The 16,614-nt window shown below is 47.6% G+C and overlaps 1 protein-coding gene across 1 annotated transcript in view; it reads left to right on the top strand.

Annotated features, from left to right (window-relative positions):
- The window catches only part of LOC142560961 (myb-related protein B-like), a 315,010-nt gene that overhangs the window by 203,876 nt on the left and 94,520 nt on the right, over window positions 1-16,614 (top strand). The window contains exon 13 of the mRNA XM_075673395.1: window positions 11,961-12,081. Within this exon, the coding sequence (XP_075529510.1) occupies window positions 11,961-12,081 (121 nt within the window). The remainder of the gene's footprint in view (window positions 1-11,960; window positions 12,082-16,614) is intronic.

Here is a 16,614-nt window from a genome sequence, read left to right as displayed (position 1 = left end):
TCGTGGTAGGGTTTCATGTGGACGTGGAGTTGCGCTGTCTTGGGCTCTCGTGTCCAGCGGATTTCAATACGTAAGTGACGTCTCTTATATGACGAAATATTTCGTAAGGGCCGAAGTATTGGCAGAGAAGCTTTTCAGACAGTCCACGGCCTCTCACTGGGGTCCATACCCAACACTCGTCACGTGGCTGATAATGAGCTTCACTGCGTCGCTGGTTGTACCGGCTGGAGTCGACGCGTTGTTGGCGGCGTATTCGGTACCTTGCCATCTGTCGTGCCTCTTCGGCTCTTTGCAAGAAATCATCTAGGTCAGATGAGTTATTGTTTTCTTCATCTAACGGTAATATAGCATCCAAAGTTGTGGCTACTGCTCGGCGGAATACAAGTTGTTACTCTTTTTGTTTCTTGAACGGCTGTATATATGCGAAGGTGACGTACGGCAAAATTTTATCCCATAGCCTTTGTTCAACATCGTCATACATTGAAAGCATGTCAGCCAGTGTTCTGTTGAGGCGTTCAGTTAAACCGTTTGTCTGAAGGTGGTACGCCTTAGTTCTCCTGTGATCAGTACCTGTCATTTGCAACAAGCATTTCATTAGGTACGCAGTAAAGGCTGTTCCACGATCGGTAATAACAACTGCGGGAGTGCCATACCTGAGCACGATATTGTGGACAAAGAATTTTGCAACTTCGACAGCTGTTGCACTGTACAGGGAATCAGTTTCTGCGTAACGGGTCAGATAGTCCGTGGTCATAACTATCCACTTTTTGCCTAAAGATGATGTTGGGAAAGGTCCAAGAAGGCCCATACCGACTTGTTGGAATGGGGCTTTTGGTTGCTCAATTGGCTGGAGGAGGCCTGCCGGTTTTACGGATGGAGTCTTGCGCCTTTGACACTCGCTACGAGTCTTGACATAGTGCTTCACTGATGCTAATAACTTAGGCCAGTGGTATTTCAGACAAATCCTGGCGAATGTACGGCTCAGTCGGTTCATTGTGACATGCAAGCAAAATTTCTTCTCGCATAGCTGTGGGTACGACAAGTAAGAACTTTGTCTCACTGTTCTCGAAGTTTCACTTGTAGAGGACACTGCCTCGCAGACAGAACGAAGATAGCCCTCTAGAGAAAATATGTGGGAGTTGAACGTCGAGTCCCGCCAGGCGCTTTGTAAGTGGAAGCAATTCCGGGTCATCTCGTTGTTGAGCGATTTGTGATGCGTCAACAATGCCAAAGAACAGGAAATCCTCTTTGAAAGGTGCGCAGGACAAGCAGTCGGCATCGCTGTGTTTCCTCCCGGAACGGTATACGACAGTAATGCCATACTTTTGAAGCCTAAGGCTCCGTCTTGCTAGTCGTCCCGATGGATCCTTGAAATTCGCCAGCCACCAAAGTGAATGGTGATCACTGACTGCTCTGAATGGTCTACCCTAGAGGTTGGGTCGAAATTTGCACGTTGCCCAAATTACAGTCGCCGACCGATTTTCCGGGCTCCAAAAATTCGGACATGCCCGATTATTCAGTCAGCTTCGCGGCACCGTCATTCTCCCCATAGACCATAATGTATAAGAACTGCCGAAAGTTCGGACACCTTACAACCTCTCGTCTTATTTTTCGGACACTCCTTTAGCCAACTCGGTCGAGAGCACCATGCACCGACTCTGACCGGTGCACGGTTCGACTTGCTGAACGACATTTTTGTTTTGAACGGAGCTTCCTTGCTGCTCCACGAAGCGGCGCTACTGAAAATCCCCGCTCATCATCATCATTTCTGCCTGGTTAGATAGAGCGGCTCTGGAACAGTTCCGGTTTCAGCTTAGTAAGCCATGTCAAGACAATCCAGCAGCTGATTTGTTTCTTCGCGCAAGACGCTGCGAGCAGGCCGCGTTTTTCGTTTGTGCGACTGGTGTCGGCACGGTGGTGTTTGCTTTGTGTGCTGTGTCGAGGTTTCGGTGATCCAACACGGCATACGTAAACATCACGTGAAGGGTCTAATGGCGCCGACAGTGCCCGCGCAGACTGCGCTGGGGAATGCCGGCAAGCGGGCGCCGGGAGGCCTAAGATTTGTCGCCTTCCGATGTGCTCCCTACTGACGCGGAAAATGTTCTGCCGAGACCTGCGCAGTGGTGGCATTGCGATTCCGGACACCGTCTCATTTGACAGTTTCATAGGTGCTGTCACTGCTGTATTGACATGCGCAGAACTCGACGACGGCAAGATCATTCATCAGGTTTCTGCTGCATTGCCGGACGATGACTCTGAGTCGGAAGATGACGCACCATGTGCTACGCTGCCTTCGCATGCGGAGCGTGTACAAGCAGTGACTGTGCTTTCAGCCGCCAATAGTGACCGTGTGACCCTCTCCTAGATTCAGGCTTATCTGATTGCGCGTAAACGGAACAGCGTGCAACGGCGCATTCACGATTTCTTCCAAGCCTACTGCCGAGCCCGAATAAGTGCGTGGAAATAAAGGATTTCATTTTTTTTCTTAATCTGCTTTTTCGGACACCTGTTTATTCGGACATTTTCGCAGTCCCCGTGAGGTCCGAATAAATGGTCGGCGACTGTACTGCAAGACACACTTTCTCGGTTGCTGAGTAGTTTGCCTCTGCTTTCGAGAGCTTACAGCTGGCATAAGCAATTACTTTCTCCTGGCCGTTCTTCCACTGCACTAGTATGGCACCGAGGCCAATGTTATTCGCATCGTTATGAACTTCAGTGTCGGCTGTCTCATCAAAATGGGCAAGGACTATAGAAGCTTGCAGGCGTTTCCTTAACTCGTCAAAGGCGTCTTGTTGTTCGCTTTTCCACATGAAAGTTTCCTCTTCTCTTCTTAGTATTGTAAGGGGCTCAGCAATATTTCAAAGTTTTCCACAAATCTTCTGTAGTATGCGCATAAACAAAACAAAACAAAAACAAAAAAAACGTCGCACCGACTTTTTGTCTGTGGGTGTCGGGAACGTCGTAACAGTCACTGTCTTTTCGGGATCTGTCCGAACGCCTTCAGCGCTGATGACGTGTCCGAGAAACCGAAGTTCATCGAAGCCGAATTGACATTTTCCAGGATTAATTGTCAAGTCTGCTGCGCGAATAGCTAGTCGCAGGCGCTCTAGATGTCAGTCAAATGTTGCAGAAAATACGACCACATCATCCAAATTCACTAAGCACGACTGCCATTTCAGTCCTGCGAGCACAGTGTCCATCATTTGCTGGAACGTTGCAGGCGCGGAACAGAGACCGAATGGAAGCAAATACTCTGTCGACCCTGCCTACATGTGGAAACCCACCGGACATTGAAGTTGATGGTGTTCCTGTTTAGCTGGAACCGCATGGTGCATTTTCCGCAAGCGAAAAACATGAGGCACGGCGAACGCTCGCGTTACCGCCGACGCGCGAGCACCCTCACGAAAAAGGGAGCGGCGCTTTCGCATCGCGTTTTCCGGGTTGCCAGACAACATAACTCCCAACGACATGAATTGTCTCTGTTATTGCATATATAATATGCCCTCAAACTTACAGAACACTACAATAAAAATAATCCTGGTGCAATTAGACTGCGACATTTTTGTCCGAAGTGTACCGTACTTACACGATTGTAAGTCAACCCCTTTCTTTAAATTTGAAAGTCTGAGGTTGGGGGGTCGACTTACAATCGAAACCAAATCATGGCCCCACCAAAAAAAGCGATACCAACTGGAGCTACAACGTAGTTACAATTTTATGTTTGCTCTATGGCCCTACCTGTATCTTTTCGCTTTCCCGTGTGTTTGTTTGCGTTTCGGAAGGGTTTTTCAACATTTTTGAGAGTCCTACAGTGCATGCAACACTCATGAGGGGGGGGGGGGGGGGGGTGTCGATAGTTGATGGAAGCGCCGCTGTTCCCATTTGTGGCGGCACCCTCAGAATGGCGGCGCTTGCGGGGAGTATCGGTAGTTCATGGAAGAGCAGGCACCGCTCGCAGGTTTCTCTTTTAAAGGCATTGGTATTCAAGTTGGTTTGACCAACTTTTTGACGCGTTCCACTTGACTGCTGGCTACGTGCTACTTCTATGCTTCCCCAGTCGTCATGAGTGCTCCAGGCCCACTAATCGTTCGGCACTCGTTCACAGCAGCGTTCAAGAGGGCTGCCATCCTTTACATCGAAGAAACAAATCACTGCGCAGCGGGCTGCAATTTCGATGTTTCTAAACGGGTGGTGTGAGAGTGGCGACTGCAGCGAAGCGAAATTTTCACCCTGTGACACAAGTGAGAAATTTCCCACGTGCCGAAGTCTGGACGCTTTCCGGAGCTGTAGGCTAAGCTTGCAGCGTACGTCGCTGAAATGCGTGATCGGTCCCTGCCATTGAAGTGCGACGTGGTCATGAAACAAGCCCGGACCTTCGCCTTAATTTTAAGGTTCTGCTTCGCCTTGAGAACGAGTGGCTGGCGGCAGAAGACTGCGAAATTACGCCAACCGGACCTGTCAAAAGAGCCTCCCTGACGGCTGCGTGTGGTTGGGTGCATTTGGCGTGGGCTGCTGTTCTGCAAGATGTCCTGGTGCGGTCGTTTGCCAAATTTGAAATTTCGCTGGACCACGACGCGCTGTGGGACCGCAGCAAAGATGACAATGGCAGCACTAGTAAAGACGAGTAGTCCAGTGACCATGTCAGCTACTAATAAATTCTCGTTATCGAATGCGCCCTCGGGTATGCTCTGTTCTTTTTTTTTTTTTCCGGTCAAGTGATATGGGGGGGTCGACTTACATTCGAGTCGACCTACAATCGTGTAAATACGGTACTTATCAAGCCTAATTTCAAGCAGCAACATTGTGTGCGAAACTGCGACTATACCTTCCGCATGCTGAGAGGCCGCTGCTTCTTTACAACTCCCCATTGAAAATAGTGTGTCGGCCGCTTACTACTGTGCAGAAAAGGCAATTGCTACTATTAAGAGGGGACGCCGGTTTCGCATATTGAAAAATTGCCAAAAAATCAATTTTTTTGAATATGACATTTTCAATTTCTATAACCCTTTTTCTATCTGATACCCAAATATCATCACTGTAAACCACTTAGAAGTGCTCTAGTGAAATTGTTTTATCAGCCAAGGTTACGACCAATCTCGCGGAAATCAAGAAAAAACTGCGTTTTTTAAGCCATAATATTTTCGGAACGGCGCGATCGAGCGCCGCCATCTTGGTCTCGTTGGAAAGCGCATTTCTCCGTCTTCAAATTTCCGTTTCAGCGACCTCCTCCATACAGAAACAGGCGAACAAAAAGCAAGCAATTGAAGGTCGTGCCGGAGTCTGCGATTGGCCGCGCCCGCCACATGACTCCAGCGCGGTTCGCGATTGGTCCGGCGCTCACGTCGTCTGCTCGGCTTTTTGCACCTCGAGAGTTTGGACGGCTCCACTCGCCGTAATCTCGATATGTCAAAGCTGTTGCTGCACGGACATCGCAGTAGCATGACCGATCCCTACGCTTGTGGACGTTTCAGACTCGCGGCTTAGCATTCCGAGCATCGGCGATGCGGACTTCGCGACCAAAATTCACACGCGTAATCCTCGGGCATGCGGCTAAGCAGTTCAGGACTCGGTTTTTCGGAATTCGTGACACCGCACATCGCGCACGCAATCTTCAGACACGCGGCTAAACATTTCGAGCATAGGGAGTCTCCGACTCGGTGATCATGCACATCGCGTGCGGACTTTTCGGACCCTCACCTAATCATTTTGTGCACCGGCGCCTCCAGCTGGGCAAATAAGCGCATCGAATGTCGACTCCTCGAGCCCACAGCTAGGAATTTCACGCGTCGGCGCGTCGGACTGTGCAACTAAGTGCATCGAGGGTCGACTCCTCGTGCCCATGACTAGGTAGTTAGCGCGTTGGCACCTCGAACTGCGCGACTAAGCACGTCATGCGTCGGCTCCCTATAACTGCGGCTAGGCATTTCGCACATTTGCACTTCGGACCTGCAACCAAGCGTATTGCGCGTTCACTCTATTATCATGTTGTCACGATAGCTCATAACAATATCTATCATACCACCCCTTCATAAAGAGAACCTCATCATGAGCTCTGTTCACTAGGCCCCTTGGGCTGGTGCAGACACATGGCTGCAGAAGTGATCGAGGCATCATACAAAAGTAAATTTCTGGAAAGCACCTAGTAGCTGCATATCCATCACTGGCTCCCTGATCCTAAGTTCTGCCGCCATTGTCAAGTAAAGATGACTTGGGAGGCTGCTGACACTCTGAGCCTTCGTTCAGTAACATTGTTGATTCTACCAAAAAAAAAATAAAAATAAAGCCTCACTGATTGTACTGGAGGTTGCTATCAATCGGGCAGCCTGCGGCTACAGGCTGCCTGAATGTACACTGAAACTTTAGTCATGCCCACACAGAGTTCAGCGTGTCACTTGGTTTGAAACCTAGGTACCATGCTTTTGTAGAGCAGCAGCAGCAAAGAATGCCCTATAAAAAAGGGGTGGGGGAGGGGAAAGCATACCAGACCAGAGGCCACATATACAAGAAGCCCCACATCACAAAGCACCCCAAAGACTACAAATTTGGTGCCTTTTAGAGAACTGAAGTAAAGGTGAAACTTTGAGAGCCGTTTTCTCGAAATGGTTTTTCTGCCTTTCTGCTCAGTTTCTGGAGCTGATTCCTGTGTTACTGTTTAACATATTTTGACTCCATTTTTTTTTTGTCACGTTCCTTGGGCTGCAATGCAGGTCGTGACATTCTCGCTTTTTTATCCTGGCGCTTTGTAAGTTTACATTATGGCTGTCCGTCTACCCCGAAAGTGTATTTGATGTGAAGGTAACATAAAATATAGCACACCAAAAAAACTCATGTTGCGATAAAGAAAGGCAAGAATGTCACGACCTTCAGGATGCATTTAGCTATGCAGTCAATACTTAACAAGCCTTCTATTACATCTTTTTTTAATCCCCAGCCTCTCCAGAAAGTAAGAGGGAGAAAAATTCTGCTCAATAATATAGAATAAAATGTTCTCAATATAGCGCTCTGACACTTTTATGGAAGCATTAGGGAGACATTTTAAACATTTGTGCCAATTTTCATCAAAATCCGTGAAGAAATAAGGAAGTTGATTTTCAAAGCCACGTCCCCCCTTAATGACGCATTTGTGCAAAATTTTTCTGTCTCCTATAATGACCATCTACCTTCTACTTGCCAGTACAATTATGTAGTTATGCCTCCAGTGATCGTGGATATAGCTGGCCTTGCGAAACTAATTGCCAACACTCATTGCCTGGTTCCGACTCTATTAACTCAAAATTTCTTAAGAACACCATCAACGTTAGTTCAATTACACTAACAAACTTTTTCAGCAATCACTGTATACTTCTAGTCAACCTAGCCAATGGAAAATCAGGAAGGTGGCTCCACTGCATAAATCAGCATCTGCTATACCATCCATGCTGAGGGTGTCTGCTATAGCTTGGCAAGCCGTGTGATGTTGTTTATGTAATTGCGGTCGCATGTGTCCCACAGGACGCGACGCTTCTCCACTTCAGTTATTAGGGCCTCGTTGAAGGTTGCTTTGTCCATTTTAGGTGAACACGATATGCGAACGAAATCACGGTAGCACGGGCTTTCATTGACGCACGCGCCAGTTCTGTTGAGATAAAAAAAAATATCCGCCGAAGAGGTTCCGTCGAGATACGCGGAGAGCAGGGCCATCTGGTGGCAAAAGCAAAAACCAAAATGCCACATGACTTACCTGAAGTCTGATTGGCGGAAGCGCCGCGTTCCGCATTTCTTTTTTCTACTCCGAGCAGCAGCATGCGGCGGCACAATTTCGTGACGGATCATGCCGGGCACGCGTCAAAATGATGTGCGCGTCCCTCCATCCGCGCGATAATTGCACCTGATATTGCACCATACGGTTCCACCTTTAGATCTCTCGTTGATACAAGAGCGCAGCTTTCAATTGTGAGCGCTGCTCTCCGCCGAAGGCTCAAAAAGGTTCTGACACCTGCCGTACTGTGCACTGTGCGAGTCGCCGATGGCAGTACTTCACCTGTCCTTAGAATGTGCACAGCACGTGTGACCATTGGGGGCCATTATACCATTGTTCTGTTTATCGTCCTTGAACACTGTCCGCACGACCTAATTCTCGGCCTCGACTTCCTTGCGAAACACTCTGCCCGAATTGACTGCTCCGCAGGTGTTGCACAGTTGGATCTGCCGCTTCCTGCCGACACAACAACTTGTGCTTCACACCACCTATGTTCTGCTGAGTTTTCACGGCTGTCTCCACAGACGGCTACAGATGTTCTCCTGACTCCCTGTCCTCCCGTACCTGATGGCGAGTACGTCGTGTCGCCGCTTACTGACGTGGTTTTGTCGCGCAATATTGCCCTACCGAGCACCTTAATCCGGATCCGCGAAAACTGCGCTCGCGTGCCCATCTTCAATTTTGGATTTTCATCGCATGTGCTGCCACACGGTATCGCCATAGCGCATATCGCTCCTTTGGAAGAATTTGAGGTTTCTTCTTTGACCTCTGAATCCTTCGTTAGTACCAACGGACCTTTGTCACCCACTCCTCCGTACTCGACGCCTGCGGACGATGTTTATAAGATGATCGCCCCTGACCTTCCTTCCGAGCAAACAACAGCTCTTCGTCACATCCTGTCATCTTTTCGGGACATCTTTGATTTGGACGACCATCCACTTGGCCAGACATCTTTTGTCACGCATCGCATCAACACCGGTGACGCCAGCCCCATTCATAGGCGGCCATATCGTGTCTCCGCAACAGAAAGGGCCATCATACAGAAAGAAGTAGACAGGATGATGTACAAGGACATCATTGAGCCTTCCAGTAGCCCGTGGGCATCACCGGTTGTCTTAGTAAAGAAAAAAGACAACTCGTGGTGCTTCTGCATTGACTACTGTCACCTCAACAGGATAACGAAGGATGTTTATCCCCTGCCTCGTATTGACGACGCTCTTGACTGCCTTCACGGATCCCAGTACTTTTCATCAATTGACCTCTGCTCCGGCTATTGGCAGATTAGCATCAATGAGATGGACTGTGAGAAAACAGCCTTCGTCACACTGGACGGTCTTTACCAATTTAAAGTCATGCCCTTTGGATTATGCAATGCGCCAGCTACATTCGAGCGCATGATGGACTCTCTTTTGCTCGGCTTGAAGTGATCTACATGCCTCTGTTACCTCGACGATGTGATTGTGTTTTGGCCGAACTTTGAGAGCCTCGCAACCATACTCTCCGTGTTTCGCAGGGCTGGCCTGATGTTATTAGGGCTATGATGTTAATGTTGCTTTCACTGCTCTCAATAAGCTAGGTAAGATATGCGCTGCCGTACAGAGGAAAAAGGAACAGGTAAAAGGCAAGAAAAGAACAGATATTTGTCCAGTGAAGCAGAATAAGAACAACAGTTTTACTGACTGTCGTATGGGTGTGGTTTATAAAATTCCCTTTAGCTGTGGCCAGTTCTACGTAGGGCAAACGGGACGGTGTATCAATCAGAGGCTAATGGAACATAAAAGGTCATTAACCGGTGGATCGCCTTCTAATCTTTCTCTAAATTGCCAAGATTGTAACTGCACGTCAGAGTTAGATGAATGCGCGATATTGTGCAGACATAAGAATGAAAATACACGTCTTATGGCAGAGGCATGGATGTCTATAATGGTGGAAGTGCATGCGTGAGTCAACCTTCAATTACATTACATAAGCAAGAGATTAAGTGCCTTAACAGTTACCTCTCACGTACACCCGCACATGTACCCGACTGACACGTGGTGATACCATTCCTGAGCTTGCGCAGATGAGTTTTGTGCATTTTTTCTTTTTTCGCCTTGGTGCTCCCTTCAGTTGATAGTCAGCATTCGTGTTGTCCATTTCTCTACTCTTGTGTCCTGTCTGCACGCTTCACCTCTTTTTTGCATAATGTATCAGCCAAGGTGGCGAACCATTTTGCAGGAATCGCAAAAAAAGTTAGTTTTTCAAGCCACAATATCTCCGTAACAACGCAACTGAGAACCGTCTTCTTGGTCTTGCTGGAAAGCATGTTTCATAGTCTTCAAATGTACCACTTCAGCTATCTCCTCTAGAAACAAGTGCATAAAAAGGAAATGATTGAAGGTGTTCCAGGAGTTAGTGGGGCCCACCAACATAACTCTGGTGCGCTTAGATATTAGCCCCTTGCGAGCTCTTAACATTTCGACCACTGCGATCTTGACGAGTGTCGAAACAGGTGCAATGCGGACCTCGCAAAAACACAGCCGATCCTTCGATTACTCGGTGTCTCAGACCTGCGGCTAAGCATTCAGAGCATCTGTGACGCGTTGCTTCGGACATCACGACAGAGCACATTGCACGTGCAATCCTTGGGACCTGCGACCGTGCACATTGCACCCGTACTCTTGAACCCATGGCTAAGCACACGTGAGAGCACAATGGTACAGAACGCCACTCACGACTACTTTATTTTTATGCGAAATACATATGTATATACCCTCGGTATGCACCTGCGCAACAAGCACACTCAAGCATCAGTTGCGATAAGATAAGGTCCTTTCAACAAACTTTTTCTCTGACTTGTACACTGATAAGGACGTTTAACTAACACAGAAGCCACCTTTCTTAATGATATAAAATGCTTCCATTATTTCCCTAGCTTTCGTATTTTTGCTTCTGGTTGGAATCTGCGCGTCAGAAAAGTTCGCCTCACAAGAATGCGAGGGGCAGTTTCTAATAAGCTTTGGTATATTAGGGCCCTCTTTATTTTGCTCAACATTTCGTTCGTGTTTCCTGATCCGCTCATTCACACAGCCTGTCTGTCCTATATGCAAACAACCACAGGAGAGGGGAATTTCATAGACTACCCCTATGGCACATTTCATCAGCTGTCTGCAGCCTCTTCCTTTTTCTTTCTCCTTTCCCTTATCTATCCAAGAGCAAAGGCCTCCAAGTCTCCTAGGAGGTGTAAAAACGAGTGGAATCTTGTAAATCTTGTCCTCTCATGTGTGCTATGTGTTGTTTTTTGGCACCTTAAAATAGGTATAATGAACCAGTACCAACTTGCCCTGCAAGAAAATCTCTTAATAATGGTACAACTTTAAAAACCATTTTCTCAAAACTATTCATCTTGAAAAGCATACATAGCATCAGTGAACAAGGACAAAAGGGAGACGACACCATTATGTGCTAACTTCAACAACTTGATTTTCAGGAAGCACCCTCCTATTTAACCCATGCCCAGTGGCACCACCTACAAGGAAACGCATACGGGTTCCTCAAAAGAAAAGCCTCGCACTTTTTCTTTAGAATTTTTCTTCATCTGCGAGGCTTTTCTTTCGAGGAACTGTTCCTTTGCAGTAATTGCTACGATTGGGTGGATGTCTCATTTTACCTTTATTAAGTTGTAAGCATTTGTTTATTATATTCTTGATACCCTCATTAATTCACGTTCAATTAATTTGGACACCTTTTCAGTCTCGTGAAATCCAAATTAATAAAGTTTTACTGTACTTGCTTGCAACCCGCCGTGGTTGCTCAGTGGCTATGGTGTTGGGCTGCTGAGCACGAGGTCGCAGGATCGAATCCCGGCCACGGCGGCCGCATTTCGATGGGGGCGAAATGCGAAAACACCCGTGTGCTTAGATTTAGGTGCACGTTAAAGAACCCCAGGTGGTCAAAATTTCCGGAGTCCTCCACTACGGCGTGCCTCATAATCAGAAAGTGGTTTTGGCACGTAAAACCCCAAATATTATTATTGTTATGTACTTGCTTGCACTCCAGCTGTAGCGGTTGCATTTCGATGGGGGTGAAATGCAAAAGCGTTTACTTATATTTAGGTGCACATCAAACAAACCAAGATGGTCAACGTTAATCTGGAGTTCCCACTATGCTATGCCTCATAATTAGATTCTGGTCCTGGCACATAAAACTCCACATGTTATTTATTTATATTATTTGTATTTAGTGATCCCCTGAACACACCTGTGATGAAGAAACTTGGCAGGGAAAACGGACCACAGACCCCTACCCCATTCAAGGATGCACTCGCGGAGCTGGAGAAAAAAGGCGGACCCATCGCCGAGCTGGTGAGTTTTTGTGGTTTTCGCTTTGGTTTATTTACTTGGAGGGTTTGGTTTATTTACTTTGAGGGTTTGAGAGGGAGAGCAATTCTGCGCATTCTTTTTACCTGCAAATAGGACTGCATGTGATCTGGTCGCATGTGTATGTTGTGCACCATTCAGTGTAATGTACCCTATGGGCGGTCTATACAATCCTATGCAGTCAATTTCCATTAATTTGATTAATCTGCTCTTTTGGTTAATTTGATGCTGACCAAAAGTCCCGTCCACTGCTCATGCATTCCTTTGGGCCCAAACTTTCATTTTGATCCTAATACTGTATTGGACTTCACCTGACAAATCGAGGTTCACCAGTCAGCACGCATGTGCGTACATGCGTGCTGAATGGTGAACCTCGATGGTGACTGGTGAACCCCATGGTGACCGCAATAGCGGCCCCTTCAGTGGCAGTGTTTGTCTCAGCAGAACTTAAGGGACAGTAAATGCATTGAACATACGTCGGAAATGTTCCACTGAAAACGCCCATTTTCTACCTGCCCTATGAAGATTTTCAAGCAACACCAGTTCACAATGTATGATTATAGTATTTACTAGAAGTAAGTGAATACAGAATAGTAAATTCTGAAGCAAATATTGATTCAAATCAAGAAAAAAGGCCGAATATCGAATGAATATCAGAAAATGTTTCATTAAATTTAATGCTTACAAATTTTTGGCATGAAAATATGGTGCTGCGCATGCTCAGAAGTCCTATGGTGTTGGGCTGCTGAGCACGAGGTCGCGGGATCGAATCCCGGCCACAGCGGCCGCATTTCGATGGGGGCGAAATGCGAAAAACACCCGTGTGCTTAGATTTAGGTGCACGTTAAAGAACCCCAGGTGGTCAAAATTTCCGGAGTCCTCCACTACGGCGTGCCTCATAATCAGAAAGTGGTTTTGGCACGTAAAACCCCAAATATTATTAGGCTCAGAAGTTTCCTAGTATTGCTTGACCAGAGTGTAGCAAGGTATCTGTAACGTACCATATTTACTCGCATAATGATCGCACTTTTTTGTCAGAAAAATTGACGCAAATTCAGGGGTGCGATCATTACGCGGGTTAAATTTTCCGCAAAAAAGAATTTTTTTTTTCCGTCCCGTGTTTGCTGCGGGATTGCGGATGCGGGACACCAAAACAAACATGGCGGCCGTCGGAGCAAGCCGAACGTGCCAAACGCGATTTTTTTTTTCTCGTGAGTACATTACGTGCATTGAAACAGTTTGTTCCATATCAGTGATGAATAATATCGTTAATATCGGCAAGTTTGCGGCAATAACATAGCCATGTCCACTTTGAGGGGACAGAAACAGATGGGCGCGCTTAGCTGCCAGTGACATAGAAATGCATGGCCAGCGTGCAGTGGAAACTGCGGCATCTGTCTTCACTACTATCCTAATGCTTTCCGCTAGGGGTGGGCGAATATCTTAGCTGTGCTACACGCGTCGGCGTATGAATAGGGTATACTTTTAACGTATCAGAGTAAACGTGGCTACTATCATTGCCGCGCGCGATTTGTTGCGCGCTCACGAGTGCAAATGAAAAGAATCGAAATGCGCCTTTTTTGTTTTTGTTGACATCAACCATTATAAAGCCTACCCATAATAAAGGCAAGTTTGGTTGTTCCTCTTTTTGTCATGGAAGTGCGGAAAGTGATGAAAGTAATGAAATGAGGCATCTACATAAGAATGTTTGTTGCGTGCAGGCCGCTTGGCTTGTCTTGAAGAGTCGTTCACGTAGCATTCGACAGATGGTAAGCGCGATCATTATTAGCTAGACTTGGCACACGACATATCGCTGCGGCAAGTTCGGGGTGCGATCATTACACGGATAATTAAAAAATCGAATTTTGACGACAAAATTTAGGGGTGCGATCATTACACGAGTGCGATCATTATGCGAGTAAATATGGTAGGTACTTAGAAATCAAGATATTGACACGTGTACTTGCTTACTTTCTCTGTTGACCGCTTTTCACCAGCTAACAAATGTGAAACGTTTTTGCTGAGCGCAGGAAGCACCTGCATGTATGGAGTTTCTCGAATGTTATTGATAGGTTTATCTGTTGTCTGCTGTCTGCTGTCACCGCACCTTGTGTAATCTAATTTGATGCGGGATGTGAATTGTGTACTAATTTCTGGAAGACACCTGGGGCACCAGCGATTACTCTGGAAACTTCGATGACTTATGTATAAAATCTGACACCCTTGACCCGCAGGTGAGATTTTGGTGATTGCCACTATGTTCGCCGCTGTCGTGCTTTGAGTGTAGCCTGTTCTTGTGGGCCCAATTAAAACTTAGTTTCCTCATTCATAGTTTTGCTGCTGTGTTCTTCGCTGTCACTACTACGTCACATCTATTGGAGTTGCTAGTACGTTCATCTACCGGATGCCTCCGCAGAGCTGCAATCCAAGCCCGAAACCCGAAGATAACACCAATGTTGAGGACCAGCAAGCTAGCCGTAGGCAGCAAGGACTGCCACCGGAATACGGACCGCTTCCCAAGACGACCGCAGAGATCAAGGCCAAGTCAACAACCCCGATGGCCCCAGCGTCCCCCATCTTGCTGTAACAACCTCGGGAGCCTCTGACCTTCTGTGGATCATCGGCTGAAGACCCTGGAACCTGGCTGAAGACATACAAGGGGACCGCGACGATCATCAACTGGAGCAGCGACGATAAGCTACGCCATGTCAATTTTTCATTGGGTGGCGCCACTTGGACCTGGTTTGAAAGCTGAGAGACCAGCCTCGTGACGTGGGACCTTTTCCTTGAGAACTTTGTGAAGACCTTCATGAATCTCGTACAAAAGGAAAGGGCCGAAGTTCTCTTAAATACCGGAGTGCAACTACTGAATGAGAACATCACAATCTTCACGGAGATAACGACTCGCCTCTTTCGCCTTGCCGACTCCGACATGTCTGAAGGAAAGAAAGTTCGGTTCTTATGGGGTGTGAAAGAACAACTATTCACCGGATTGATATGCAACGCGGTCAAGAGTGTCGCGAAATTTGTGTCAGAGGCCACAACAATCGAGATGACGCTTGAAATGTGCGACGGGCAATTCAACCGCCGTGCACTGACAACAAACTGCATTGCAGTTCAAGCACTAGGCACCGCCAACCTGCGTGAGATGATCAAAGCGGTCATACGGGAAGAGCTGCAGAAGTTGTGCCTAACATTGCAGCCCCAGGTAGTCCCGATCGCTGACATAGTTAAAGAAGAGCTGCAGATGTCACTAGAAAAACCAGAAGTTTTGCATCGCTGCGACCCCAGCTGGAAGCGATGACCTAAACTGCCAAGATTCCCCTTTACGACTGTGCCAGGACACCGTAATGCCGCAAATCTGTCGTCTGCTACCGCAAGCCTGCCCGCCTGTCGCCCAGCACAGCTACCAGAGGAAGACGGACATTTGAGCTCCCCCAATCAGCGCCCGCTCTGCTGTCACTGCGGCGAAGCTGGCCATGTCTACCGCCGATTCCCATACTGTGACTAGGGTCTGTGAGGGTTCGCCATCAGTGCACTGCGCCCACAGAAAGGTGAACGGCCATGTGATATCACTGACTACCTCGCCAACACTCCGTGGAGCCCTCGACAACCGTCACGTTCGCCGTCACCAGGCTGCTACCTGTTGCCACGCCATCCATGCATTGGCCCAGCCTGGGGCCGGTCCGTCAGCCCGTATCCGGAAAACTAAAAGCAGCAACCGATGGAGGTGGGCTAACTCAAACTCGTGAAGATCCTGTGCAACCCCCTAAGACGCTGAAAAGACTATTTCGACAACATATCAAAGAGATGTTGCAATCCTGACGAAGCCTAGAAGCAAAGGAGACCTGATGATGCGACATTCCAGCTACAAGTCAACATGATGCTGCTGTGACCCAACGCCAAGACCAAGCTGCAATGCAAAACAAAGAACCACCGACCTTGATGTGCTTCTCGACGGCCACGCAGTCACCGCTTTAGTGCACACAAGCGCCGACTACTCGGCCATGAATGGATTCATCACTACCCAGTTGAGAAAAGTGAAGACTGCATGGGAGGGCCCTCAAATTTGGACCACTGGAAAAATTGCTGTTCAAGACCGCACCTACCTTGCCACCTTCGTTATCCTCCAACAGTGTTCACGAGATGTCATTCTCAGCATGGCCTTCCTGAACCAACACGACCCAATCACCAGCTTAAAGTCGAAGTCGATAACCCCGTTCGAAGATCAAGCAATACAGCCGGAAAGCTATCGTAGTCACCACACCTTGAGTCCGCTCAAAGATCAACTGCGCATCCCTCCTCGCTCCAGCATTGCCATTTCTGTCGGCACCGAAACACCCGCAGACGTAGAAGGCATCATCGAAGGGTGATCAAAGTCTACTGCTCGATCGTGAAATTTGCGTCTCAAGAACGATTGCTCGACTGCATCGAAGAAAAGCGAGAGTGATGCTGACCAACTTTAGCCAGGAGTTTAAAGATACACTAAAGTGAAAAATGATTTCCTCTGCATCAATA

Source organism: Dermacentor variabilis, chromosome 10, assembly GCF_050947875.1.
Source record: "Dermacentor variabilis isolate Ectoservices chromosome 10, ASM5094787v1, whole genome shotgun sequence".
NCBI classification, from domain to species: Eukaryota; Metazoa; Arthropoda; class Arachnida; order Ixodida; family Ixodidae; genus Dermacentor; species Dermacentor variabilis.
The sequence above is the reverse complement of the archived record's forward strand: the minus strand, read 5'-3'. Positions and strand labels throughout refer to the sequence as shown.